The sequence below is a fragment of the Oenanthe melanoleuca genome, chromosome 5 (assembly GCF_029582105.1).
Source record: "Oenanthe melanoleuca isolate GR-GAL-2019-014 chromosome 5, OMel1.0, whole genome shotgun sequence".
In the NCBI taxonomy this organism is placed as follows: domain Eukaryota; kingdom Metazoa; phylum Chordata; class Aves; order Passeriformes; family Muscicapidae; genus Oenanthe; species Oenanthe melanoleuca.
In genome coordinates this window covers 27,069,306-27,096,583 of record NC_079339.1, presented here as the reverse complement: position 1 = coordinate 27,096,583, position 27,278 = coordinate 27,069,306, and the positions used below count along the sequence as shown (strand labels likewise).

Here is a 27,278-nt window from a genome sequence, read left to right as displayed (position 1 = left end):
TATCTCTTTTTATATGAAGAAGGAAAATTATTCTTTTCCAAGGTGTAATACTTTTTTTGTCTTTAGCAGTATCATTACTAAAAAGTTCAAAGCTAACAGCAGTGGAATCACTGAATAAATCATAAAATTGGTGCTGAAGTAAATAACTTCAATAGCTAGTCCATGGTGAGGGCTGTAATTGAGTTGTGGCAGAACTCATAACTACTGTTTGATTTGCAATGTTTTCTTTGCCAAAGGGAAAGCACCAGTCAATCTTGGCATAATAAGTGGTAGTTTCAGCGCATGAAAATGTTAACAAGTCCTGTACTGATAATCATGTTATGAGAATCGTGCATTTTTAATGCATTCATTCTACTGAGCAATCTGTGAGGTTTGGGTTTTTATTCTAGCAAGAGCTGCTGTCAAAGTCAAGGACCAAAGCACTTGAGTGGCTCAGTTCAAGAACCTCTGTGAGTCCTGTGTTATGCAAACTTTCCTATCAGCATAATTTAGCATATTTGAATAAATGAATTGCCAAATGAAGATAACCTTTGTCAGACAATATCCAATCTGTTTTGATTAATGCTCATATTTTAAAATGTATCTAGTTTTTTTCATTTTAGTACTGCTCACTAACACATCAGAGGGTGAAAATAGAGTACTTGAAATGTTTCTTCGATAATTGCTCACTGCCCAAATGTTATCATGTCACTAAGAAAATTGCATTCATACTTTGCAGAGTGTTTAGCCATGGTGTGGGTGGACAGCAGTGGGACTGCTTTTTGTCTGGAACTCCTTCCCAGAGCTACCACAGAAAGTCTCACAGTGCCAAACTCTTCAACATTATTTCTTTGTGGGCTAAACCAAGGTGCTTACAATACTGATAATCCTCTATGTATTTGTGATCATAAACCAATTTTTTTTAATAGATGTATTTAAAAGGTATTAAGAAGCAATGTGAAGAAAATACATGAGTTTAGAGGTATCAAAAATAATTACATCGAAATTCTTTCACTCTGACAAATTTTCTCAAAGCCTCTACTTTCCCTCTGTTCTGAAATATTTTTTTAAAAATTGCATTTTCTTTTGTAGTGGTATCTTTTCATCTGAGTAGAAACTTTTTGTGGGTTTTTCTGTGTCTTTGCCTTTTTTCCCTAAGTTTTTTTAAAATTTATTTTCATGTGTTGCAAGGTGACACTATCACAAGGAGAGGAAGAGAAACCAAATATGACCTTTTGATGTTGGTTTCCTGAAAGTTAGAAACTTCTCTGCTTTGCATCTTTAGCATTTGGGGGCAAGAGGGATGTAGCTTATCTTTATTGTGGCAGGGCACTTTGCAGTGCAAAGAAGTAAATGATGCATGAAATGACCTGTCACATTGTGTTATGTGTCACAGTATTACATACACAGAGGAATGCTTGGAAAAAAAAGGTAGAAAAGGAATTCCTGAAGCCTCACTTTTTTGTTGTTTTGAAGAAAAACATTTGGGTTTGTGAGCAAGGATATCTATTTCTGCATAATTTATTTTAGCTAAGCCACAGAAGCCCATCAAAAGAAAAAGAGAAGATGTGCTGGATAGTTTCCCTCATCAATTCATTAGGAAAGGTAATGGTGGAGGTTTGGTGCCAGTGCTACAGCTTCCCTGCAGGGGAAAACAAACCCCAACTTTTGTGTCTTGTGCCAAAAATAACTTATGAACTATTTCCTGCATGGCTCCAAGTATCTTCACTACTGTGGGAGAAGTTATGAAGCTTTGCAAAAAGAATAGAAAATAGTAGTACACTGCATTTCTTGTTAAATAATAATAATCTTAAGTTTGTCCTACTTAGTTTCATCTTATTTTGCCTGCAGTTGATACTGCTTTGATGAAACTCAGATTGAATCAAGAAATCTACAATGTAAAAGTCTTATCTTATGATTCATATGTCCTCCTTTTCACCACAAATGCCTTTCTGCCCTTTCACAAAGATGTGGACACAAATCTTGTCCCAGCTGTGGGGTCTAAATCAAAGTGCGAATTCAGAACCTACCATTTAAAGAAGAAAACAGTCACTTTAAATTGCACTGGGTTTTTTTGTTTTCTTCCCCTGTATGCAGAATAAGGTCAGGGATGCAGCAGATAACTCTTTCCCCCTTCCACTGCAGAGTTTACTCCCTGTTAAAGATTTTTTAGCAGGGTAGAAAATCTATTTTGCTTTTAAAAAGTGAGACCTAGAGAACAACACATCTTTTCCTGAGTGTTTGAGGTGATACAGTGCTCATCATTATTCAGATATTAAAGACAGCAGTAGAAATGCCAAAACCCTGATTGAGCATCCACCAACTGCATCCCAACTTCTTATCTGCTTAATATTTATGCATGTGTATTTCATTTCAATAAATAATATATTTAATGAAATGCTTCAGAGCAGTTAGGTTGCAGTTGCTGCATTTTTTAGCAAAGGGGGAAAACACTCATGAGGAACAACTTGTCTTTTTACCTCTCCTCAGCATTGTTTAAAGTAATTTTTGCCAGACCCAGGATGGCCTTTTCCACTCTCTTGCATTGAAAGGCTCGCTGTGACATGCCAGCAGTGCTGGAAAAAGGTGGCTGGATAGTCCTTTCCTCCCCTGCCTTCCTTTGAAGTGGTTGGGGTGGGAGGTGGCCAACTCTGATTCCAGCTCCTCAGTAGGACGACGGGCCTTGAGAATATTGTCCAATTCCCAGCTTTGGAAAGTGGGATTGTGAGTTCATTTGGGGTTGTGGATTTGGGTTGAAGTGATCTGGGTGCAGTCCTAAGTAGCTCTTCACTTGATTAAGATTTGGTGGGCTGAAAGTTCCTGTGTGGTAACAGATCAGCAGCCCACCATAGTCTGGTATTTTTCTGTCTGGAAGTGCCTTGTATTTCATGCTCCAGAGGAAAGTGAGTTTCCTGTTGTAGGCCTGTGTTTATAAATCTTCTGTTCAGCATCATGGGGAGAGAGGTGCTGTTTTCTCATGCCAGGTCAGGCACAGACCACAGTGTAATACCAAGATTCTAAGCTGGCTTGAATAACTGTCCTTGAATAAGGTTACAAATTGGAGACTCAACTTGATGTTGCTGGAAGATTTAAGATTTCAGACGTTTTCTCAATTGTTTTAGAATAAAAAACCCACAAGGTTCAATGTAGCTTTGTCCTGCATGAGAACCATTAATTGTGGCCAGAATTCAAAGGGAAATTCAGGGTGTGGGAGCCAACCCCCAAAAGAAGCCTTGGCAAAATCAAAGCTTTTGAAACTAAACTTACTTCCGGAATTTGTCGATTCAAGGGGTTAGGGCAGGGTTAGTTTGGATGGCAGCAGAGACACAGATTTGCTCCTGAGCATTCCTGAGGCTCAGTTAATGTGCCCTGCCTGAGGAGGGGCCAAGGGGCCCAAATGTGTTTGTGTGCGAGGGGCTCTGCCACGCCTGGCACAGCATCCAGCCCTGCTGCTGTGGTCCCCATGTGGGCTGTGCTAGTGTGTCTGCTCCACTCCTCATTCCTCACCCTGTGAGCAATCTGGAACCCTGCATAGTTTCACATTCAGTGCAGTGATGCAACAGAAGAGAAGATCTCTGCTGTTTCCATGGCAGCTTGTGCGTCGGACCCTGGCTGGAGCAAGGCAGTCAGTGACTTCAGTAAACCACATCAAAGGAAAGCATCTACTCCTGTGCTCCCCCAAACACCTCTTGTTATTAGTATATGGGGACTATGGTGCATATATTACCACAAATTCCACTCTAGATTTCTTTGCTTCTCCATATTTCAATCCATACTGTTGCTTTGTTTTCACTCAATCTTCTTTCTGCAGATAGTCATTGCAGAGCACTTCAGGATTATCCATTCAAATCTTGCTGAGGATGGCATGGTCAGATACAGTTAGTACTAGGTGACTGGTGACCTGTGAAAAATGGCCTGGGAGGCTCCATTCTGTCACAAGCTGGCAGATACAAACAGCCCAAATGGTGCCAGCACCAGTCCCTTCCCTTAGCAGCACTGTTAAAAGGAAACAGGGACTAACTTCTTCCTTTTTCCCCCAAAGTGGTGATTCCTTCCATTCAGATCACACACTGAGAAACTGTGTGTAGATCATTCCATCCTACAGCTTTCCTGGATGAAATAATCTTTGCATTTATGTGTTTTTCTGTGCATAGATTCGCATAGTTCATAAGTTATGCAAAAGCCACATCTATTCAATAAATACTGTATGACAGAGCTTTTTTTTTTTTTAAAAGTGACTTTATTCACATCTCTGTCACAATTCTGTGGCCACTTGATTTCCATTGGGGTTTTATTTAAAATTCATATTATCTTTTCATTGTATATTTATGATACTTTCCTACTATTTTAAAAAGCTTAACACTACTGTTTATGGAACAAAGTATTTGGTCTATTTTGGAGCTAGCCTTAGAAGGTTCCTAATTAGAGCAGTTGTTCTTTCAATGGTGTAAGATCTCTCAAACTGATTATGTGTATATATGTGGCATCTTTGCCATAAAGGTAGAAAGCATAGGGAAAAAATGCACCACTGTTCACAAGACACTTCTGTTATGATGCACAGTGGAGCAGAGTCCCAAGTATTTGTTACTGTAATTACAGTAGCACAATCAATAGGCAAGAGTTTATTTTTTTATTTTACAGAGCTTTCTAACATGCCAAAATAGCTTCCTCTTTTAAGCAATTATAGCCCATGTAAAAATTGAGCTCATTGGGAGTTGTCTGTCAAAATGTTTTTAATGAAAAATTGAGTTTGCATAACTCTGACACATTGATGTCTTTTGCTTCTCGCTGTTGACACTGATGGGCTAAAAAGCTTGATTTTTGGGGAGGGAAAAAATTGCATTAGTTCAGCTCATTTGGAGAATCTCTGTTTGCTGAATTAATTTGCTATGCTTTGGTTTTCTGCTGAATATTAAACTCTATTTTCCAACTGTGCATACAGTGCCTGAGGGGAATAGCTCCTGCTCTCATTTTCCATGACTATGTTTTCTTGTAACACAGCCCAGACCTGACCTGGGGGTGCTGTGCAGAGCTGACACTGTAGGCTGTGTTAGGAAAGGCACAGTCTGATCACAAAACTGCTGCCTGGTGCTTTTCAGACTCTGGTGTTGCACCTCAGCAGCTGAGTAAGTGTTACAGTTTTCCCCTAGGGATTGTTTTGTATAATCCAGCTGATTACCTGTGAAACCTGTCCTTCCGTGTGATGATTTGTGAGTAGAGGTTGACTTTTGTGAAGCTCTAGCTGGATTAGCAGCAGCACACAATTAATCATGACTAATCCCTTGGTGGCTGTTCTCACTGGTAGCCTCCTATTCTCTATAGAGATATATAAATGCTGAAATACGTTATTAGCTGTTTCCCCATCCCAATAAACATCTGAAGATCATAGTTAACACTCCCTGAAACACACTCAAAATTGAGGGATATATGTGGTATACTCTGTCTTTATCTGAAATAAGCTCTGAAATTTAAAAAGCAGAGAGAACTCCATCAGGAAGATCACAGGATCCACCCATGGCCTGACTTCAGCTGTCACTGGATGTTGGTCAGATGGGAAGCAGCCAAATGTCCCTGCCAGCTGGCACATCCATGCTCTGTTGCCATTTGGTTTTCCTGGGACTGTGAAAGGTTGTCAGAGATGGGGACCATATCTTTCACAGCTGTGTGGCATCTGCTATCTGAGGCATCCTAAGTCCTTGGACATCTTTGAATTAAGTCTCAGCATCCCTGTGTAGTTCAGTGTTATCTCTGTTGCACAGGAGAGGAGACTTGGACAGAAGCAGATGATGCTGATTGCTGAAGGCCACACCACAGTTCTCTGGCAGTGCTGCTCTGCTGTTTCCTGCAATGTCTCAGAGGCAAGGTTGTTCTCTCTTCCTTGAGGGTGCCAAAGGGAGCTGCATAGCCCTTATTTTTCAGCTTTTTCTTCTTGTTTTTTGAGCAGAGTGAAATTGTGTGGACCAGTGAAGCAAGTTGGCTTCAGGCATCTTGTCAAATTAACTTTCCTTGTCTGTGTGTGCGTGGGCTGTGTGGCAGGAGTCAGCAGGTGCAGAATGCACAGGCTCACTGGTAGTGTCAGAGGCATTCATGGGAGTAAGAGTTGGCACTGTGAGAAACAGGCTCTTTTAAACTTGTATTTCAGTGAAAAGATCAAATGTGCTTACAATTATTGCCATCATGCTAGCTGGTAACAGAATGATCCTTTGCTCTGTGTACCATCCAGCTCCCCCAGTATGAATGAGAGCTGACATTGGCCAGGTCAGAGAGGATCTTTGCAACTGCACAGTGCTCTCTCTGACTCTATACATTTAGTGTTGGCACTAATGAGTGATGCTTGGAGACTCCAGCCACAGGTTAGCTGGTGACAGGAGGCCCCAAGGGAAGGGTAGCTGCTGTGAGTAATCAGACAGGCACCTGGTACATACTGAAATATTCAGAAATAGGCAGCAGGAGCTTTCCTACAGGGTCCAAGGGAATACGTACATGTAACTCAGATGCTAGAATATGAAAAGGGCACTGTTTTCCTCCCTAACTCACAAAATAAAATGGCAAAATGGGATTGTGAGGGCCTCTGACATCATATATCACTCAGTCACAATTGAGTGTGTTGAGCCAAGGAGTTCTATTAGCTGCTGGTGGTGTCTGGGTGTGGGGCTGTGGGAGGTGGGAATTAGTAGCTTGTGTTCTCCATGTGTAACTTGTCCTTCCCTCAGCCTGTCACCTTCAAGCCAGGGCTCAGCAAGGCTGTGTGCGCTAATTTGCAACAGAAGGGGTGCCTGCTTTACCTTGGTGCTGGGAGAAAGAAAATTGCAAGTTGAGAGTTGTTTTCCCTCTTATAATGGTAAAGGGATATTGGGTGACACTGACCCAAAGTTGCCAGGCTGTGGTTGTTACATTTGTTGTTGTATTATGAATTAGTTATTCTAATGCATCAACAAATGTAATCTTTGTTCTGTCCTGCCTCAGAAAAAGGACTTCTCACCTTCCAGTGGTAGACTTCATGGCTCTACTACTTCATAAGGTCTTCTACTTCATAGCTTCAGCCTCCTTAGGCAAGCAAAAGTGCTGATAGTGGAAAAGAAGGTCGTCTAATGAGTACTAGCATTATATGCATTAAATTCCCATCACCTTCTGTGTAACAGAATATGCTGGTAACCTCTCTTAAACTACCTGCAATAGTTTGTGTCTCCTCTAATGTGTTCCTGAAGCCAGAAGCCCTTTAAAATGCATTGAGAGTGGGATAATGAGGAGTAAAAACATTCTGGATAAATGTAGGGAGCAGACTTGTCAGCAACCAGTCAGGAGGAAAAGCAGATCTAGTTTGTTAGGCATATGTTACAGTGTGTAGCTAACAGTGACAGCAGATACATTAATTCCTCTGGCTTTCTTGAGGAGATACTGACCCAGAATCCACTTGGAGGGAAGAATACAATTCTCTTTACAAAATCAGACTACACTGAAATAGCAATGACCCCCATCATAGGAAAAAACCCAAAAAGTATTGCACATTCTTACCATGACTTTTGTTGGGCAGAAGTTGATTCACTGGAGCTTGCTTATTTAGGAGAGATAAATAAGGAATGCTTTGTTGCACTTTTTTCTGCCTCCTGGCCATATGAAATGAGCTGTCCAAGGACTCTCATTCCCTGTCTGCAGAGAAGGAAGCCTAAAGGTATTTAATGACGTGCAGAAGATGAAGGGAAAGTGGTTAGCACTGGAGTGTCTAGGTAACTCTTAAAAGTTAAGATTAAAAGCTTTGATGAAAGTGACCTTCACCCTTCATGTTCCCTCTCTGCTCTTCTCCATGCTTGAAGCTCTAATGATCACTTTTTTCTGCTTTGTCACTGTAGCACTTATTTTGTGAAATATTTCCATAGCTCAGCAGTAATTTGGATCCAGAGTGGTAATATCTGCATGCATTGGGTGGGTGCAAAGCAAACGCTGGTGTAAAGGGTCACATCTTCTCTTTGTAGGGAACTAGGCACAGGGTTTTAATATTTTAATTAAAACTTGATTATAACTTTAAGAAAGGATAAAATTATCATCAAATATTTGAGTATGCCATGCTGTTCTCTTCGAGCAGGGCAGAAATTTTCTGGAGAGCACAAGAAAAGTGTGTTTGGAATGGAAAGAGTATGTACAACTAGGGGCTTGCAATCTTGTGGGCTCTTGGGCAGCAGACTGAAAATTCTGGGCATGCTGTAGGAGGATGATGTGTATTCATGAGAGGACAGGAGAGAACGGAAGTGTGGCATGTGAGTAGAAAGGGAAGGAGAAAAGAAACCTCTAGCAGTTAAATAAAGAGAGCAGTAAGTGCCAGTAGTATAGTCATGCTAGAAGATAAGAGTAAGAAGGAGCCATTTGCGAAGCAGTTATCTCTAGGGTAGCATTGTTTATTTTTAATTTAAAAATACAGTAGGTATTTGTAATTGTTACTGAAATTTATGGCCCCATTTGAGATACCAGTGCCTGCTTGATTGATTGACACGGGGAATAGTTTAGGTGAAAACAATATGTCTCTCTTTTAAGATAATTAAAGTTTTATTTTGCTTGAAATTGAACTTTTCTTGTAGTGTTAATGACATAAATCATGCTGGTGTTCCTTTAGCTTATAGCAAGCAAAAGAGTAAAAAGTTTATTTTCCTGCATTGAAGTAATTATTTCAGCTCATTTTTCATTATAACTTCTCATTCAAATAGAAAAAGAGAAAACAACAGTTTTACCCAATGTTGTAGTTCTTGAAGCCCTGAAGTGTTCCTGAAAACATTGGGTACTTATAGCACGTTTCAGAGTAGTTTCCCCCTAATTTGCATGGAAAAATCTTTCTCTGATGTCAGCTACAAGTACATACAGATAAAGACACATAAATAGTTGGGTTTTTCATTGCCTTGTGGAAACAGCTCTTAGTCTGGCCGACCTTCTTGGATGAAATCTAAGATTCAGAATGGAGTCTGGCTCTTTCCAGTGGTGCCAAGCAATAGGATAAGAGGCAGTAGGCAGAAACTTGCCAGGAAGTTCCACCTGAAAGCGTTTTTACTGTGCAGATGACTGAGCAGTGGAACAGGTTGCCCAGAGAGGTTGTGGAGTCTCCCCCACTGGAGATATTCAAGAACTCAGATGCAATCCTGTGCCATGTGCTCTAGAGGACCCTGCTCCAGCAGGGGGGTTGGACCAGATGACCACTGTGGTCCCTTTTGGCCTGACTCATTCTGAGATTTTGTGACTCTGGGTCCATGCTTTGCAAGTGTGTGAGCTGCCCATAGGTCTGATGTTGGAGTGCTGTAGCCTTGTAGGTCTGGGTTGATAACAAGTGATGGCAGCAGGCTCCTCTCAACAAAATTAAATGCTTTTTGCCCACTCTCTAGCAGAGCAGTTACATCATCAGGTATCAGAGATAAGCAGTTACTTCTCCAGACATCCTCAGACCAGAAAAAAGCCAAATGCTTTGATCAGCAAACAACTTTGCATGAGAGTCTGGGATAAGGGAAAAGTGGTATTAATTTTCATAGTGATTCATTTGTGGGGCAAGCATCATTATTCTATCACAAATTAACTGCCTAAGTACCCAAAGCTCATGTAATATATTGAAAATGTCAGGATATTTTCATCTTTGTGATTTCATTCCCACTGAAAATTTGTTCAGGAAGTGTTAAATTAAAAGTAATATATAAACAAGGTGTGAACAGTTCAGTTAAGTGGTGACCTGAAGTTAAAAACACAGTGATCAAATTCAGTGCCTGAAGTTGGCAGGGAGATTGTCTTACCACCTCGGGAAGACTTGAAGTTAAACTTGTTTTGAAATGTAGGTGTTAAATCTGTGAAAAAAACCTCACTTGAGTATGTAAATGAAGTGGCTTCCCAGAGATGAAGAGAGCATGTGGAACTCTTAGCTGCCTTTAGGAGAGAGAGGGGCCGTGCTCCCATCATATAACCTCTCTGCTGTGGTTCTGTTTTGTAGCATCTGTGAGAAAGAAATCCTTAGGTAAAATCAGGGGTGTGCTCCTGTCTGGCTGCCCTCTGCCACCTGTCAACAACAGGGGTGGGGCTGAGCTGTTGGCTGCTTGAGCTAACAGAGACAACAACTTTGGGTTTATTTTTGTGGGGCTTCTGAGACCTTATTAACTTGAAGGGATTTTTTGGAGATACTGAATTTCTGCACTGTGCTTATGTTCAAATTTTTGTTCTCCCTGGTGTTGCCTTCAAGTAAATACATGGCAAGTAGCCTTAAAAGGAACAAAAATCCTTTCCCATTTCAGAGTCAGCGGAGGATTAGGCTCCTTCCCCTGGTAATTGGATCCTCTGATTGCCTTGGCTTTTGAAGAGGATCGTGTATCTTTGTGTATGTGAGAGATTAAGTGTATGCCTGTGAACTAAAAGGGAGCTTGGCTTGGAAAATCCAACAAGTTTTCCTCTATAATAATTTTACTTTTGGTTGTTTACTTTGTGTGCTGAGCATGGGACATGTATCATTCTAGCCAACAAAGCAAGGCAGGGGAAGTCCTCCTGCAGCTGTTCCATCTTAGTCTCTTCTCAAATGAATGTGGGAGCAGAAAGGAAAGAGGACTGGATGTTAACCTCCTTAAACTGGTTGAAGTGCAATCCAGTTCATCTATGGAGCAAACACCACCTTTCTATCACCTCTGGTCAGCAAAAAAAAGCAGAGCTGCAGTTGGATTGACAGTGTCCATCCACTGTCTTCAAAGCTAGTCTATGTTGTCTCATGGTTTCTAATCTCAGGGTTTAAATTTTGGCAGGTAGCAGTGTCTCTACCTTTGTGTTTGTGCATTAATGCACATGGTATGTTTGTAACCCCTTCTACCAGGGGGTAGAGGGCTCCAAAGCACTCATGGTATGTAAGTGCTAAAGCATAAACCACAAAATCTTTCCTTTCTTTTGACAGATTGAAGACATCATTACGAGAATGCAAGATGACAAAACAGGTGGAGTTCCCATCCGCACTGTCAAGAGCTTTCTGTCCAAAATCCCCAGCGTGGTCACCGGTAAGAACCACAGTTGGCAGAGAAGCAAATGTGAGCTGATACTTGCTAGCTCTAAACAAACATGCTAAACCACAAAGAAGGGGAGTAAGGAAAAAATGCCACCCTCTGCTTCATTTTTCTATATGTTTTTCTGTTACAGGCTGGAGTATTGAACAAAGATTCCTTAGTTCTGTTTTAGTAAACAAGCATGCTTATTTCTTTGGGGTGAGTTATTAAACACTGTTACATAGTTTTTGTGGCTATCAGATTATCACCAGTCAGAGTCATTCCCTATGACAGAGGTAGGACGATCTTAGGTAAGAGGTCTGGCAAGAAAGTCGAAATTGTTTCCTCCTTCATACCCAGATACTCTTACTGGACTCTAATCACAGGTAGAGGAATATGAAATACCTTTTATGCATGTGTGCTGCTTTGTTAAAGCTCTGTGTAGAGAAGTGTGGACAGTGCAGAAACGGGGAGTACAAAATCATTCCTCTGTGTACCTCCAGAGTATCTTCCAATGCAACAAAGACCTCTGCCATTGATGGATGATGAGTTTATTCAGGGTGATTGTATACTTGGGTTTCTGGTACCTGTTTTCACTGACTCATTAGTAGTGTTCCTGAAGGTTCCTGGGGAATATAACCACTTATATGATTTGAAAACTCATTCCATGAGCTCAAGTCTGCAATGCGCTGACTGGAAGGAAACTCAGCTAAGAGAGGTTTCTGATATTCTGGTTAAAATTCATGGCATTAAAAAGGTAATTGATCTAGTCACTGAGCCACCATGTGTTACTCAAAAGGAAGCAGGAGACCTCACAGCATTTTTAAACCATGGTTAGCAGCTCTGGCATGATGGAAACTGCTCCCTTGCACTCAGTTCTGGAACAGCAGCTGCAATTGCATTGTCTTGAAGCAATTGCTTTTCACAACACAAGGAATTGCGAAAAGGTGAAGTTAAATAAGAACAACACCTCTCTCCAAAGCCCATAAAAATTCTCATTTGATGGGGGACAAGCTCAGTACAATTCCCTTCAGGTGATTTGAAGGCAGCTCCCTTGTGACACATGGACAGTTCATCAGGCCTCTGAGTTTGAAAAGTATGGGAAAATAACAGCCCAGCGGAGAGCACAAAGTTTTCTCCATTTGTTGTTTTTCATTTCAGATGCATAGACCAGCCTATTTATAGACCAAAACCAAAAGAAATGTATGTATATTATCAGTGATGGATTGTAATAGATTTATGAAGAGGCAGGAGCACCTACATTTGAAGGGAAGCTGAGGAATACTGGGTTTGTTCAGTCTGGGGAAGGAAAAACTGAAGGGAATGAGAGGCTACAAAGGCAGAGTTGGAGCCTTTCTTTGGAATACATTTTGAAAATACCAAAGGCAATCTACACAAGTTGCAGGGAAAGAAATCCCAGCTAGATTTACATATAGGAAGAAAGTTGTTTATGGTCGGAGCAGGTGAGCATGAGCCCAGTGTTCTGGAGGAGCTGTGGAACCAGTGGTTTGCAGCTGTTCAGGAACCCCTGGGCCCAGCTGAGCTGAGCAGTCTGACCTAACTGTGCGTTTGAGCTTGCTTTGTGTGAAGGTTGGACTAGACAACCTTCAGAGAATCCTTCCAACCTGCATTACTCTCACAGTCAGTGGATACTCAGTTCTAGTGCTTGTCTGATTCCACACAATGTCACAAACACAGGAGAAGAACTTGTATTTTCAAAAACTTTGTACCTTCTCTTGGGATGAGCTCAATTCTAGACCACGGCATTCTCACACACTTTTTATTCCTACCTGAAAAATGGAACAGCAATGCTGAGATGTGATTTATTCACATCTCACAGGCTCACAGTGACTGTGATTAACAGGGATTTACTTTTGCTTGACACTTCTATTGTAATTGCTTCTCACAGGAGAAATATCAAATCTTAAAGGAAAAGAAATATTACAGGAGTGCCTTGGTGCTCCAAACAGGCAGCTCTGTTTATAGTACAGCAAAGTGGGTGTTTGATTTAAAGTTTGAATACCAGGGAAAGAACTGCTTGTCTCTGTTTTGCTTTCATCTGTCCTGATGCCTTAGGTGTGAATGAGATATTGGGTAACACAAGGAGAAGAAGCCTCTGGGAGTTATCAATAATGGTCCTCTCTTGGCAACAGAAATCTGGGAAAAAGAATGAAAAAACATTTTTTGAATGTATGATGAATGTGTGCAGGGATGTTGTGCCAAAGACACATTTCAATCTGCTCTGGAAGTAGATTTGTGTATCCCCTTCTCAGTCTTTTGGCTCAAAGTAGGTCAGTCAAAGGAGGACACATCACACCATTATCTTCTTGGTTAGGTCTTCACTTTTGCAGGCAAGCCATAGAGAGTGAAAGTGGGATGGGACCAGTCTGTGTGGCACCTGTGTATGTGTCAGACATTGTCCAATGTTCAGCTTAGAGTATGGAATATGGAAAAAGACATGCCTGAGGGCAGATTTTGAGTAGTGCTGTGATCCGTGCCCAGAATGAGTTTTCAAGCCAATGCAAGTAATGGCAGCTGCTGCAATAAATGGAGTTGCATGTTTCTCTTCTAGTGAGAAAAAAAATTCTCAGTAAATTCTATTTTCCCAGTCATCAGACTCTTGTAGGAACATCTCATTATACTAACCAGCAAAAAACCTGGCTTTCTCATCTTCTTTTCAATTTTCATATAATTGTGTCTTAAAACTAACTTCATTTTTGGTAGGAGAACCAAACACATATGCTTTTTTCTCCCGCTGCTTCAGACTTGGTCTTATACAACATTGCCAAAACAAGTCAGAAAGAAGGTAGTGCTGCAACAGCACAGCTTTCCAGTAGAAAAGACCTCCTTCACACTTTCTAGTTTGCCCCACATTCCCAATCTCATTGCAGATTCTCTGGTTTTGTGTACAGTCTGATCCTGTGGATCAGCCTCTTTGCTACCATAATCCAAGGGAGACATGCAGTCTAAAATCTTTGCAGTGGTCTCCATCCTCCCAGGAGGTTTTGATGGAGCTTTGTTCTGATCCATACCCCTGACTTCAAGTGTGGCTGTCCCCACAGCTCCATTTTGAATGGTCCCTCCTGCTCCCAGCAGCATCCCATAGCCAGTCCCTTGCTCCTGCACTGCCCCTGACCCTCCCCCCAGCACTCACTTGTCTTCCTGCTCTGCTCCCAGTGCTGCCTCCTTGCATTTCACTCCTGTCCTGCCATGTCTGCCTTACATAAGCCCTGGACCTCTCTCTGTAGGAAGTGCCAGTTTCACTGAAATGTGCCAGATGGCCTGTTGCTGCTTGAGACTCATGAGCTAAACCAAGTTTGAACTGCTGTGTGTTTCTGTCTGAAGAAGCCAGCATGTGTCTTGGCAAGTGCCCATGGAGTTGTCCCAGAACACATCAGAATGTCACTTACTCAAAGAAAATGCATTTGGCTGGAGTATGGAAATCCCACAGTGTTGTGAAAGAGAGACTTTATTATTGAAAATGTACCCTGATGATGTAGTTCAAAACAGACAAGTTCTGCTGGAGAACTTTATACATCCATTGAGAAATTAGCTCCCTTGGGGCCAGTCTGAGGGTGTTTGCTGCCTTTTCCCTTCAGAGGAGCTCAAGCACATCTCTTACCCAGATACAGCAGCCACACTCACAAGGGAGAAATAAGTTCCTCATGTCCAGAGGTTGAAAAGCCCCTGTTCAGGTGAACTGTACAAAAAGGTTAGCTGTGGCATGGGGAGCAGGCTCAGGACTGGCAATGGTGGCAAGAGCCAGCACCCATCACCTGGCAGAGCCCTAGGGGCAGGCTGCAAGGCTGAGTGCTTGGCCAGAATGTTTGCTTTCTTAATGCTTCTTTTCAGGGGTAGAACTTGCCTTGGTGCCTTACAGAAACTACTGTCATTGAGACCAAAACCTCCACGAGCTGACTACCAATAGATTTGGCTTCCCTGGGCTGTCTGTCCAGCTGCTTGCATCACTTTAACACAGGGCTTTCACTGCAGGACTGATACAGAATCTGATACACATTTCCCTCAGCGTTTGGGTAGTTCTGGTTTAGATATTTTGTCTTTCTTCTGTAGTTCTCCTTAAAAAAAATAGGACACTTGAAGCATGGTACTGACTCTGTTTCAGGCAATTAATAGATGTAGTTCTAAATCTAAACCAAGTCCTATCTTCTGCTAAGCATGAATTACTCTATTTAGTTAAAACAAGCAAACAAAAAACCACTAGGAGACAAACAAACAAAAAAAAATTAATAACACCACCAGAATTTAAATCAATATCCAAACTAATACTGGGTGTTTACAGATTTGTGAAGGGTATAAAGAACATGCTCGTGGGTTAGAATTGACATATGTTTATATGTGCGTACTGAATATTTTGATGGTTTTCCACATTTCTAAAGAGCAGATGCTGTACAGGAAATTCAACAGTTTAGCAATTGCTTGGTGGAAACTGGCTTGCCAAATAATGGTTGGGCATACAAATCCATTTGTTTCTCATAAAAAAATCAATTGTTCTGAGCAAATTGCATTTAAACTAATTCAAGTCAAGACTGGACTTCTTCGTAACAACTTACATTTCCTTCTTTTATGCATCTCTTCAAATTGCACCCAGTGGAAATGTAATCCCTCCATCCCTCAGTAAGAAGTCTGGTATTTCAAAGCTGCCCTGAATCACACAGCATTAGACATGTCAGCAATTACATGAGTAGTGCATGTCTTGGAATTATTTTTTTCCTGTAGCTTTCTCTTAAGCTCTCTACTTGCATGCCAGGAGACAAATTAACCCAGTTAAGGAGTCAAACTCTTATGCCGTCTTCAGCCTCAGCTCCCTCCTCCCTCCCTTTTTCTCCTTAACTGAATCCAGCTTCCTACCTTTCAAATGGTGAGAAGAATGAGGGAGGAGATGAAAATCAGCTCCCTGAAGTGTAGCAATTTTGTGCCTGTTGTAAAGATGCAAAGCAACACCTTGTGAAGCAAAAGCTTAAAGGATTTGATTTCAGAGGACAAGGGGGATAGCAGATTAATCAACTAGGACGTGATCGTCAAAGAAATGAGAAAGCAATCAGAAGTAACATTTTAAATAGTGGATATTCAGCATTTCTCTGTGCATCTGCACGTGTGTACATCTAAATGCATGTAAATAGTGCCCAAGTTTTGTTAAGAATAAGCCTAAGAGTGGTAAGAGTTGCTAGAAATTACCAAGGGCAGGTTTGTGCATTTGTAGGCGCTGTGCAGAGCGAGGACTGCTGGTGTTTGTGCATCACTGCCCTCTGCTGCAGCCAAGCTACAGTTCAGTTCACACCATGCAGCTGCTCAGCTTTCTCACGAGTGCTGTGTCTGGATTGTGCTTTCCCAGCTCAAGGGGAGTGTGTATGGTTTGCTTTGTTTCCTGCTCATTCCATAGCAGTGGTCCTTCTGTGGCATAAACCCTGCCCAAATACTGGGATATGTGTGACTTGACAGCTACTCTGGGATTAGAGAGGAAGGATGGTTTTCACAGGTGGCTGTTGATGCTACTTTCATGTGTGTTATTCATAATTCTCCATCCTCTCCAGGACTGCTTGTCTCCAAAAAAGCATACTTGTACATCACATGAAGCTTACATATCCCATAAAAAAGTGTGTATGTGCCTGGGATAAATCCTAAATGATTAAATAAAATTAACCATCACTTAAAATTCCCCAAACTGGACACTCTTTCATAACTATATTGTTTCATACGACATCACTTGAAAGTAGTTGCACCTGAGATTAAAAGACCCTGGAGGAAGTGCACATCACAGCAGGAGGTGTATCAAAATTTGGCTTAGGCTGCTGAAACACTTAGAAAACCCGTGCTGAGGCTTTAGTATTATTGCAGTTAATAAAAAGGTTTCTCAAATGCTAAATCCCAGAATATCATGAGAAGTTTAACTTCTATGCATTAGAATTGTGAAGGTCCTTCCTGGTCCTCCTTGTCTTTACTGTACTTGAACCTCTGCATCTGTCAAGTGAAGCTATGATAAATCAGAAATTTAAATAATTATCCTGCATGGATAGTCTTGTGGCCAAGGAAACTACAATGAAAAAATCACACAAATCACCAAATTATCCAGCTTTATCTTTCTGCTGTGACTTGTCTGCTTTTTCTGGACATCAGAGATGATGTCAGAAGGGAAAGTAAACCCAAGACAACCTTCCAGCCATGTGGGCAGAAATTAGAACACAAAATTTCAGTTTTGCTTATTGTCAGACATGATTATAAGAATTGCTGGACTGGAAAGCAACAAATGAGAGCTATGAGCCTGAAACAAGGCAAATCTAGTAAAAATTGCTTAGTATTTTTTCTATAAAATTTGCTTTTAGGCCTTTTCAATCTTCAGTTGAGAGTAAAAGCTGGAATCGAGACTGATTGCATGACAAATTACCAGTTGAATTCCAGTGTTTAGATGAATTGGTAATTCAGTTACAATAACAAAAAATATTAGATATTAAGAAAGGTCCTGTTGCTGACTGCAGTTTTATTCTGAAACACAGCATTTAGCTGGTGGACTATTGTGGCTAATGAATAAAGCATTAAAAAGAAAAGTCAACATTTCAATGCCTGTAGAAATACTTAGGGGTGAATGATTAATGCTTTTCTGCATTCATCTCATCTTCAAAAGCTCAGCTTTAATACAGAAGATTGTTTCCAGATCTGAATAACACAGCAGAAGAGCAGAGATTAATTACGAGAACTGTGTGGCTTTGTTTTTTGGATGGGATTGTTGAGCAGGCTGCACTCAAGCTGCAATACTTGAACTCTCCTGTCTTCACTTCATAGCAGCCTGGGAGTTGTGTGATGAAGGATCTACCAACAGAGTCTTGTTTTTTCACACCTCTTGCTTTGTTCCTGCCCTTCCTCCAGCATTGCTGTGGGCTGCAAAGCATCAGATTCACACCAGAACAGCTTTGCTCCTGCTGTGCCTGAGAATCCACTTCCCCCCTGAGGAACATGTGGGGATCTGACCCTTTGACAAGCCAGTTTTACTTTTGAGGTAGTGCAAAAGCAACAAATATAAAAGCCCAATGATAATCAATTTTTGATTCTAGATTGACAGCCATTACTTTGAATCTGTTGCTTTAATTCAATGCCATTCCAACCATTAGAAAAATAACCAATTCATATTATTGGGTAAATACATCTGCCTCTTTATTCCATGCATAGTTCTCTGCATTGTTATCTAGCATTCTTTGGCTTTTTAAAGTCAACATCATTTTTAAAGTATTAGTTATTGGCCAGATTCTAACTTGCATTTTAATTAAAGTTTATTTTGCAAAAAACCCAAGAGTTTCTTCAAGGATTTAACTTCCCTGACTTTAATCAGTGTGTTGTGTAAAAGAAATGCAGAAGTTAACTTCAATAACTGTAAATCCAGGCTCATAAATAATTTTTATGTGTTAGGCTTGATAGGTGAATATTGTATGTTTGATACATCTCAGTTTCTATTAATGGAACTCTTGGGGGTGAGGTGAAGAGGAAGGATTGGCTTTGCTTTTTTGCTTTAAATAGTACAAAGAATTACATAGACCAGGAGTTTATTTTCTACCATAAATAGCCAGCAATCAGTGTTGCTGCAAGCTGTGCTGGGCAGTGGGAATACATCTCCACAAGAGGCTGTAGGTGAAGGGGGTTGGCATAGTTCTAGATTGGACAAACTGTAGGGCCTGGCTCCTGTGAATACCCTCAGTGGTCGATGAATACCTTGTTTTATTCTACCTGTTCCAACAGAAATACACAGCTCTTTGGTCTCTTATATATTTTCACCTGAAAGATTTGGCTTTAGAACCTTCTATAAGAAAAGCAAAGAGGATAACAAAAAGTATTCCAATTTTCCATGCATATCCATTGCTATAAATATGTACATTTGCATGTTTTCTTCAGAATTTTTTTTTTCCTGTGTGGATAAATCTCTCAAAACTGCATGCTGGCTTCCCGTGGATTTGTTTTGAGTATGGTGTGAACTGATGAGCTTGGATATTTTTGATGTATGATTCACTACCACATGCAGAGAAGAAAATTATATTTTTGTCCTGCAGAGCAATAAAACTAAGCAATTAGGTCTTAGTTCCATTAATTCCTGTTTGGTGGCCGGGTGCTTTCCCAGAAGAGAGTCTCAGGATTCAGCTCTATTGCAAGGTCACTTGCACTGTAAGAATTTTCTTTATGTAGACAACTCCACAATATGGCCAGGACTGAAGACTAACTCTTACCTAGGAATGAATAATAAAACTGACAGGAAACTGTGATGAGTTGGTTAATGTAATATGCTAACTATACTTGTAGGCAAAAAAAGCATAGACTGATGAGAACAGTAATTTGTGTTTCTAGCAGTGGAAGGTTTTGCATCAAGTTATTGTAGGGTGTTGTGTAGGTTTGTTTTGGTTTTGGGGTTTTTTTGGTTTTTCTTTCTTTTTTGGGTTTTTTTTTTTTTTCAAAAACTCAATTGTTTGCTGGTTGATGCCAAAATGCTTGTCAGAATAACTGAGTGAATAATTTCTGATGAGTTTTCCTTTCATTGTATTTTACTTTTGCCCTAACAACTCAGTAAGTTTCATTCCTCTTTCCTGAATAGGTTAGACTGATGGGAATCCACACTTTTTAACAAATGACATCTGCCAAATGTCCAGTGTTATATGCTATCTATGTTTTTTCTCCTATGAGACAGACAGTGACATGTGTGCTTTCTAAGGAAGCAGTAGTAGTCATAGAAAGTAAAGGTTACTGTATTCTGATAAAATTTTGATCATAAGGCTGTAAGCTAATGGACAGTGGCATATTCATCAAAGCTTATTTCTTTTGTCAAACAAAAAAAAGAAAACAACAACCAAAAAAAACCAAAAAAAACCAAAAAAAAAACCAACCCAAAAAAACCCCCTAGAATCTGAAGACTAAATCTTTTAAATATGATTTATAGTTTTGCACTGTAGCATCTCATATTCATCATTGACATCATTGCTATATGGGCAGTGCATTATAATTTGGTTTTGTGTTTATTTGGTTTTTTAAGGAGGAAGAGTTGATTTTAGAGCTCCAAAGAGCATTAGGTCTTTGACACTCCTACCTCTTGTTGCCCAGTCTGTCTGTACATCCACGGTTGCCCCATCCTGGATGCAAAATCCAGCACTTGCCTTTGTTGAAACTTCATCCGTTTGGTGATTGCACAGCCCTGTGATTTGTCCTGGTCTCTTTACAGGACTTCTCTCTCTTCAAGAGAGTCAACAGCTCCTCCCAGTTTAGTATCATCAGCAAACTTACTCAATATGCCTTCGAGACCTGCATCCAAGTCATTTTTGAAGATGTTGACAAGAATTGGTCCTAAAATGGAGCCCTGCAGAATCCCACTAGTCACCAGTCTGATATCATCCCATTTACTATCACTCTTCACACCTGACCTGTAAGCCAGCTGATCACCCATCTCACAATGTGTTTGTTCTGCTGTGAGCTGGACATTTTGTCCAGAAGGATCCTGTGAGAGGCAGTATCAAAAGCTTTGCTGAAATCCATACGGGTTACATCAACTGGCTTCCTTTGATCAACCAGGTGGGTTACCTTGTTATAAAAGGAAATTACTGCTGTTGACAAGCAACAGATCATGGAAGGCATCTTTCCTAGTCAGCACCCTTAGTACCTGTATCATGAAGTTATCATCCAGGTGTTTTGGGATATTTTGGATGTGGCTGTGTCGGCTGTGGGGTATTCCCATAGTATGTTAGCATGTTTGGCACCATCTCTGTCAATGAGTTCCTGTTCATTTGCTCCCTTCTCAGCCCATTAGGCTGAGCTGCCTGAGGCAGAGGAGTTACTGTAGCCAGCTCATAGACAGCATCCCCTTCACAGCTCAGCAATCCCCATGGCTGGGTGCTGGCTGAAAGCAGGTGGGCTGGGAGAACATGAAACCTTGAGCTCCCACCTCTCTGCACTGGAGGAAGCCCTCTGGCAGCCTTAATGCCTTCCTGAGGCTCTTAGCATCCTTATTCTGTAATACTGCTCTATCCTCCCCATTCCTGGCAAATTTGTAACTGTTGTGACATTAGAGTTGGGAAGAGGAGGGAGAGATCAGAACAGTATCTAATGCAATCAGGGGAATAAAGATCAAGAGAGTACCTCTTGCAGCCTCTCTGCTGTAGCCAGCCTGCTTCTGGAGCCCTGTGCAAGTTAGATTTGAGCATAACTTCTAATTAGGTATCTGGGTCATGTTTGACATGCTCTTGGTTCGGCATTGACGTTTCTGTGCTCCTACTTAGCTCTAAATTTGCCAGCTGTTTTCCTTAAATAATTCCACTTTCCACTAAAGGATTGTGTATCTTATGTAATGACACCCACGGTAGTGTGAGGCCAGTCATAGGGACACAGAGGTAGAAATAGCTCAGCATTTTACACCAGCCTTGGCATTCCTTAATTGAATCATTACAATTTGGATTCCCATCTCTGCTGTGACAAGCTTCTTTAGCTCTGCTGAGCTCTAATTCATCTTGTCTAGACTTTGTCCACTTAGGTGCAACAGCTGTCCAATATTCCACTGAGTCCTCCAGGCCTTGCCTGTCAATCCAGAAATGTCAAAATTGAATTCCTTTTCATTACTTCTCCTCAGTGGTCAAAGGATTTTTTACCAGTCTGGACAGATTCAGGGTTGAGTTGCATGAATTTTCTTGAAATAGTCTCAGGCCATGAAGCATTTTCTGAAACGGGAATTCACATTATGTGAGCTGAACTAGTTATAGCACTTTAGGTGCAGATTGTGAGAGCAGTGGAAAAGTCATGCTGGGGTGTAGAGTACCAGACCAGGAAAAAACTTCCCATGTGCAGTGACATGCTGGAGATTTGTCATTCTGAGACTACTGTTAAAGCACTGTTCATTCCATTAGGGCTTATGCTGTTAAAAGAAAGTTTTTTAAAAAGATGTCTGATTTTGTCAACACTCACTCTTTCCTGGGATTCCTGGCCTATTCTGTTCATAGGAAAGGTAATGCCCATTTTAGGGACAGTTTATTTGAGAATTGCATCTGCATATTGCAGTAGTTGCCTTACTATCCCATTTTTAAAAATAATTATCTTTTGAAATTAAGAAATCCTGATGCTCCTCCTCCTAATTCACCCTGTCCTTTTTGCATGTATGTGGTACCTTCTACCATTGGCCTCACCCACTGTGTTTTTTCTTCAAATCTGCCTCTGAAAGAAGCCTACAAGAAGGACGGAGAGGGACTTTTTACAAGAGCATTTTGTGGTAGGATAAAAGGGAATGGCTCAAAAGAAAACAGAGTAGATTTAGATTGGATGTTAGGAAAAAAATTCTTTACTGTGGGGGTGGCGAGGCACTGGAACAGTTTTCCCAGAGAAGTTGTGTCTGCCCCATCCCTGGAGGTGTTCAAGGATGGGTTGGATGAGGCTCTGAGCAACCTGGTGTGGTGAAAGGTATCCCTGTCGATGGTAGGGGGGGTGGAACTAGATTTTTAGGGCTCCTTCCCAACTCAAGCCATTTTATGAAAACAGTTCTGATTTCTCAGGGATTAAAGCCAACATGCTCTATTGTGTGGCAAGGCAGCACACAGGAATGGGAGCTTGGGGGGTGTGTGAGGAGAGGTTGAAAAGCCATCACACCTTGATTGTGATGGTATCTGCAATTGCATATTTTCATTTTTGAGTAACAGTGGTTGTTTATGGCGACCTGCAGGTTTGCCCTGCAGAACAGGAGAGTTCCTTTGCAGATGGTGCTCAGAGAATTGGATTAATATACTGCCACAGTGAGAGGTAAAACCCACAGATGCTTTGTGTCATGTCTGCATGGGTCCATGAAGCCACCTTGCTGGCTTTGCTAAATTAAAGGAAAGTAACATCTGCTCTTCAGCTGTGTCACTTGGCAGAACCTGATCAGCTTGACTAAGTCTGTTCACAGACTTTATTTCTGGAGAAGTATTGTGGAATTCCACTGTCCTAATGAAAACCTATATAGACTTGAATAGTAGTATGAATGGCAGCTGCATTTTGTTTTGTTACGTAAACTCATCCCTTTATATTATCTTTGAACTTTTTTGGTGCTGAAAATGGTAATTTCATGGTATGTTTTGAGGGCATGGGGTAAAATGCAACCTACTCTTTGTAAATAATCAGAGGTGCCAGGTAGGGCTGTAGTAGTGATGATAATGTGCAGTACTGTATTTTGAGTGAGAACTTGTTGAAGTTCTGAACTTTGGCATCCAGAGGAGTCACACTGTATCTGGGAATTTGCTGCACATGCTGTAATATGAGGTGGGTTTCTACAGAACAATTGCAAGCGAGACTCTGCAGGATCCCTGCTGGTGCTGGGATACAAGTCTTCTGAAAGGGCTCCCTGTAGGTGCTGGGAGGGACAGAAGATAGGGCATGTCCTTTTCAGGTGTGTCCCTTTTCTCCTGCTTCTGCCTCTTTTCCTCATACCCTGCAGCTGCTGAAGGGACCAGTCTCACCTACTGAGATGTGAGTGTACAGAAGATTTCTCTGAAGTGATGCTCTTGGCTAACACGGGGCAAGTTGGCAGATGGGAACTGCAAAAGGCTCTAAGGAGTGTAGTAAGGATGCCCACTTTGTGTCAAATCAATGGCCACCAGCAGCCCTCTGGGCGTGGATCCTATAGTGGATATCTAGGGTAGTATATAAGAAAAAAGAAAATGTTTAGCAATATTGTGGAGGTATGTTCATCAGTCTCCAGCTGTCTGGACTGAGAGGGACATGGTGAGGATCAGAGTCAGATGTTTTGCTATTCTGCACTGATTTGGTTGTGTTTACATTTTTCAGATATATGGAACAAATGGTTTTACCTCACAGTAAAGAAAAAAAAGCCTTTTAGGAAGTAGTTTGGAATAAGAATTCAATATTTTCAACGTTTTACATTGACATACCTAAAATCCTACAAATGTATACATAATGTACTTTTTAGTTTATGTGTGAGACACACAAAGGTGCACTGTCATAGACATGAATTTTGATGCTTGACTGGAAAAATTTTCAGCTTGACACGTAGACATATAGTGTAAAGGAGTTCTTCATTCTTTCCTGACTCATACAGACTAAGAATTAGACTAGATTAACATCATAGATCTCTTTGAAATGAGGTATTCTGTTGTATTGTAAATGAAGTATTCTGTTGTATCCTAGTCAAGTAACCATCCCAGTTAGTTAGCTGAAGAGATTGGCTGAGAACATGCTTTTGTAGTGCTAGTGCTATGGAGAACCAGCTGCTCTGTGCAGAAAGATCCTGATTGCCTTCAGCACCCAGGACATCTCATCCTTACTGACTCAGCATGCTTGAAGGTTTTGTCTTTCTCTGCAGTTCAAGGAAATTAGTGAACCTTCTTTATCCCACCACATCCCACCTGAACCTGCTCAACCTGCTACTATCCTTGTTTGCCACTTGACATCACTCCTGTTTTCTTATCTCTGTGCTTAAGTCACATGGGTGGCTTTAGCCTTTTATGCTTGTTTAGGATCATGATGAATGAATGAACGGTGGCATTTTGACACAAAACTTGTTTTGTTTGGCTTTTGGTTTGTTGGGGTTTTTTTTTATTTCTTTTTTTTTTTAATTTTGGATTTATAGGTATAGCTGGAACATAAAAAAAAAAAAAAAATCCACCAAGTGTGTGGTTTACAGTTAATCAAATGCATGCCCTGCAGAATGTTTTGTCCCTATAATGTTGCTTTACTGAGTACTTTCATGAAAGAAATTACCCACTTACCCTTAAGGGGTAGTTTTGATATGTATCATTGGTCATTTTAAAAGAAACCTGCAGTGCTGGAAGACTGATGTGAATTATATGGCTCTTTATTTTACTGTGTATGAATTAAAATGTTCCCACATTGTGGATGTGGGGTTTTTTAATGTATAATTTTACACATGAAAGCATAAATAAAGAAAAAAATGTGCCCAGGTTTTCCTATAAATCTTAAATTGTTTTACAGTATTTTGACTGCTGAATTGTAGAACAAAAAGTAACAATCTGATGAATTATAGAATTTATTCTGGGCCTATATGCCAGCTCAAGAAAGAGATTAATACTTGAAACCAAGCTCAAACTCCTCCAATATCTGTGTGGCTGTGTGAAACGCTTGAAGTGCCCTTGAAATAAGCTTGGCATTTAAAAATTACTCTAACATTATGCTGATATATCTTGTCAAAAGCTGGTTAGATGTAGGCTCCTGAGGGCTTTTCAGTTTTGAAAATGGAACAAAAGGCTCTAAAGTAATTTCTGAAACTTGTGTCCAGTATATTTTTAAAAATTCAGAAAGGTTGTCTCTAGGACAGCCTTTTGAACCTTTTGTTGTGCTGGTCGTTCGTCTGGGGTTGACATTCTTTGTAGTCATGAGATGTAACAAATATGTCTGGGCTAGTTCTCAAAAACACAAATGCTTATTAGCCTGCCATGGCCCAGTTTTAATCTGAGGGGAATGTCCATGTCTTTGTGTATTCAGGGAGGCCAAGGGATGCAAACAACTAGAGAGAAGAAAAGGAGAAACAGGCAAGGAATTGCATTTGTTTTATTTTCAGAATTACTACTTTGGAATACCAAATTACAGACAGCATACAAATACCCAACAATTTAGTTTCATAAAAGGGAGCAATCTACACCAGCATAAACATATAATTGCTTCAAAATAGGTTCAAGACAATAATGTGCATTTAATAACCAGATGATAAAATTGAGGAGATCTTAATGGGAAAAAAAAAAAATTCAATTGCATCTAAGCTAGCTGGAGACCTACTTATCTCCATTCCTGATAGCCACTGATTATACATCCTGCTAAAAGGATAAAAGCCTCTATTTTTTTTTTTTCTACAGATCAACTTTTCTTACATTATTTTAATACTGACAAAGCAATCAAGACCCATAAACATGTGGCTGTTTTCATTGGCATGTTCTTTGGCAGGGGCTGTTGTGGGTTTGTATGGAGCTCAGTCTGCACAGGAAAGGACTCGCTTGTGGTCAAACTGGTCTGTATTTAGAAGTAATTAAATTCTTCCCTGACACCAGAACTTAACCAAGATGCTATTGCCCAGCCATGACAGCTTGGTGTGGTGACATGTGCTGAGCTAGTGAGGCAGCTCTGATGCTACTGAGAGGGTAGACAAGGTCTTGCCAAAGGCACCAACTTCCCGACCCTGTGTTAAAAACCTCAGAAGTGAAAGAGTAGAAAAAGTGATTAGCAGCTAGAGGTGCCTCCCATGTACCCACTTCCCTGTGCTGGATTGCTGGATCTCATGGCAGTCTGGCAGTGCAGACGCCCTTTCTCCTGCAGCCGGGGACTCAGGTGATCTAGAAGCTCCTGTACAGGGCACTCCTGCAGGGAGGGAACCCCACTTGAATCACTTGTGTGCCACATGGCCCAAAAGGTGCTAATTGGCCATCCCTGCCCATGTTCTTGACCATCTGCAAATGCTTGAAAATTTTTCTTCTTGTTGTTGCCCATGGTAAACCTGCTGTATTTTCTTCTGCTCTGCTTCCAGGATTTGATTGCAAATCCTTTACACACTTAATCTGAAGTGGTAGTGAAATAAACACATCCTTTCTTTTTGTGTTTTCATTTCAAATAATGGGAAAATCTGTTCTCCCTTATAGAATCATGGAATTTTTTCGGTTGTTATAGACCTTTAAGAGTATTGAGTCCAGTCATTAACCTAACACTGCCAAGTCCTCTGTTAAAGCATGTCTCTGGTCTCCCATCCACATGTCTTTTAAATACCTCCAGAGATGGTAACTCAACCACTTCCCCAGGCTGCCTGTCCCAATGCTTGATAAACCTGCCAGTGATGAAATTTTTCCTAATATCCAATCTTCTAGCTTTATCACTTGTTACATGAGAGAAGAGGCCAACCCCCACTTTGATACAACCTCCTTTCAGATAATTGTAGAGGGTGGTAAGATCACCCCAGGCCTCCTTTCCTCCAGGCTAAACAACCCCTCAGCTTCTTGTCTCAGTTGGAGGCCAGAATTCTGTTTCCCATGGGCTTCAGGAGGAGCAGGAGAATAATTTGATCATGTTGAAATAAGTACCTTAAGTTGTGTTCTTTAGATCTATGGTCTACTCATAAAATGCACAGTCACTAGGGAGAGGCTAGAAGTTTGTTGGCTTTTTTGTGTTTTTCTGGATGTTTCTGTGATGTATTATAGCAGGCTGACCCTGGCTGGACATCAGGTGCCCACCAATGCACCATCATTCCTCCTCCTTAGCTGGACAGGAGAGAGAAAATACAACAAAAGTCTCACAGGCCAAGATCAGGACAGGGAGAGATCATTCATCAGTGACTGTCATGGGCAAAACAAA

The 27,278-nt window shown here is 40.9% G+C and overlaps 1 protein-coding gene across 2 annotated transcripts in view; it reads left to right on the top strand.

The window, feature by feature from the left end:
- RGS6 (regulator of G protein signaling 6) overlaps window positions 1–27,278 on the top strand; it is a 258,161-nt gene that overhangs the window by 144,691 nt on the left and 86,192 nt on the right. For both annotated transcript variants that reach the window (XM_056493677.1, XM_056493676.1), the window contains one exon: window positions 10,880–10,979. In XM_056493677.1, coding sequence (XP_056349652.1) covers window positions 10,880–10,979 — 100 coding nt within the window. The remainder of the gene's footprint in view (window positions 1–10,879; window positions 10,980–27,278) is intronic.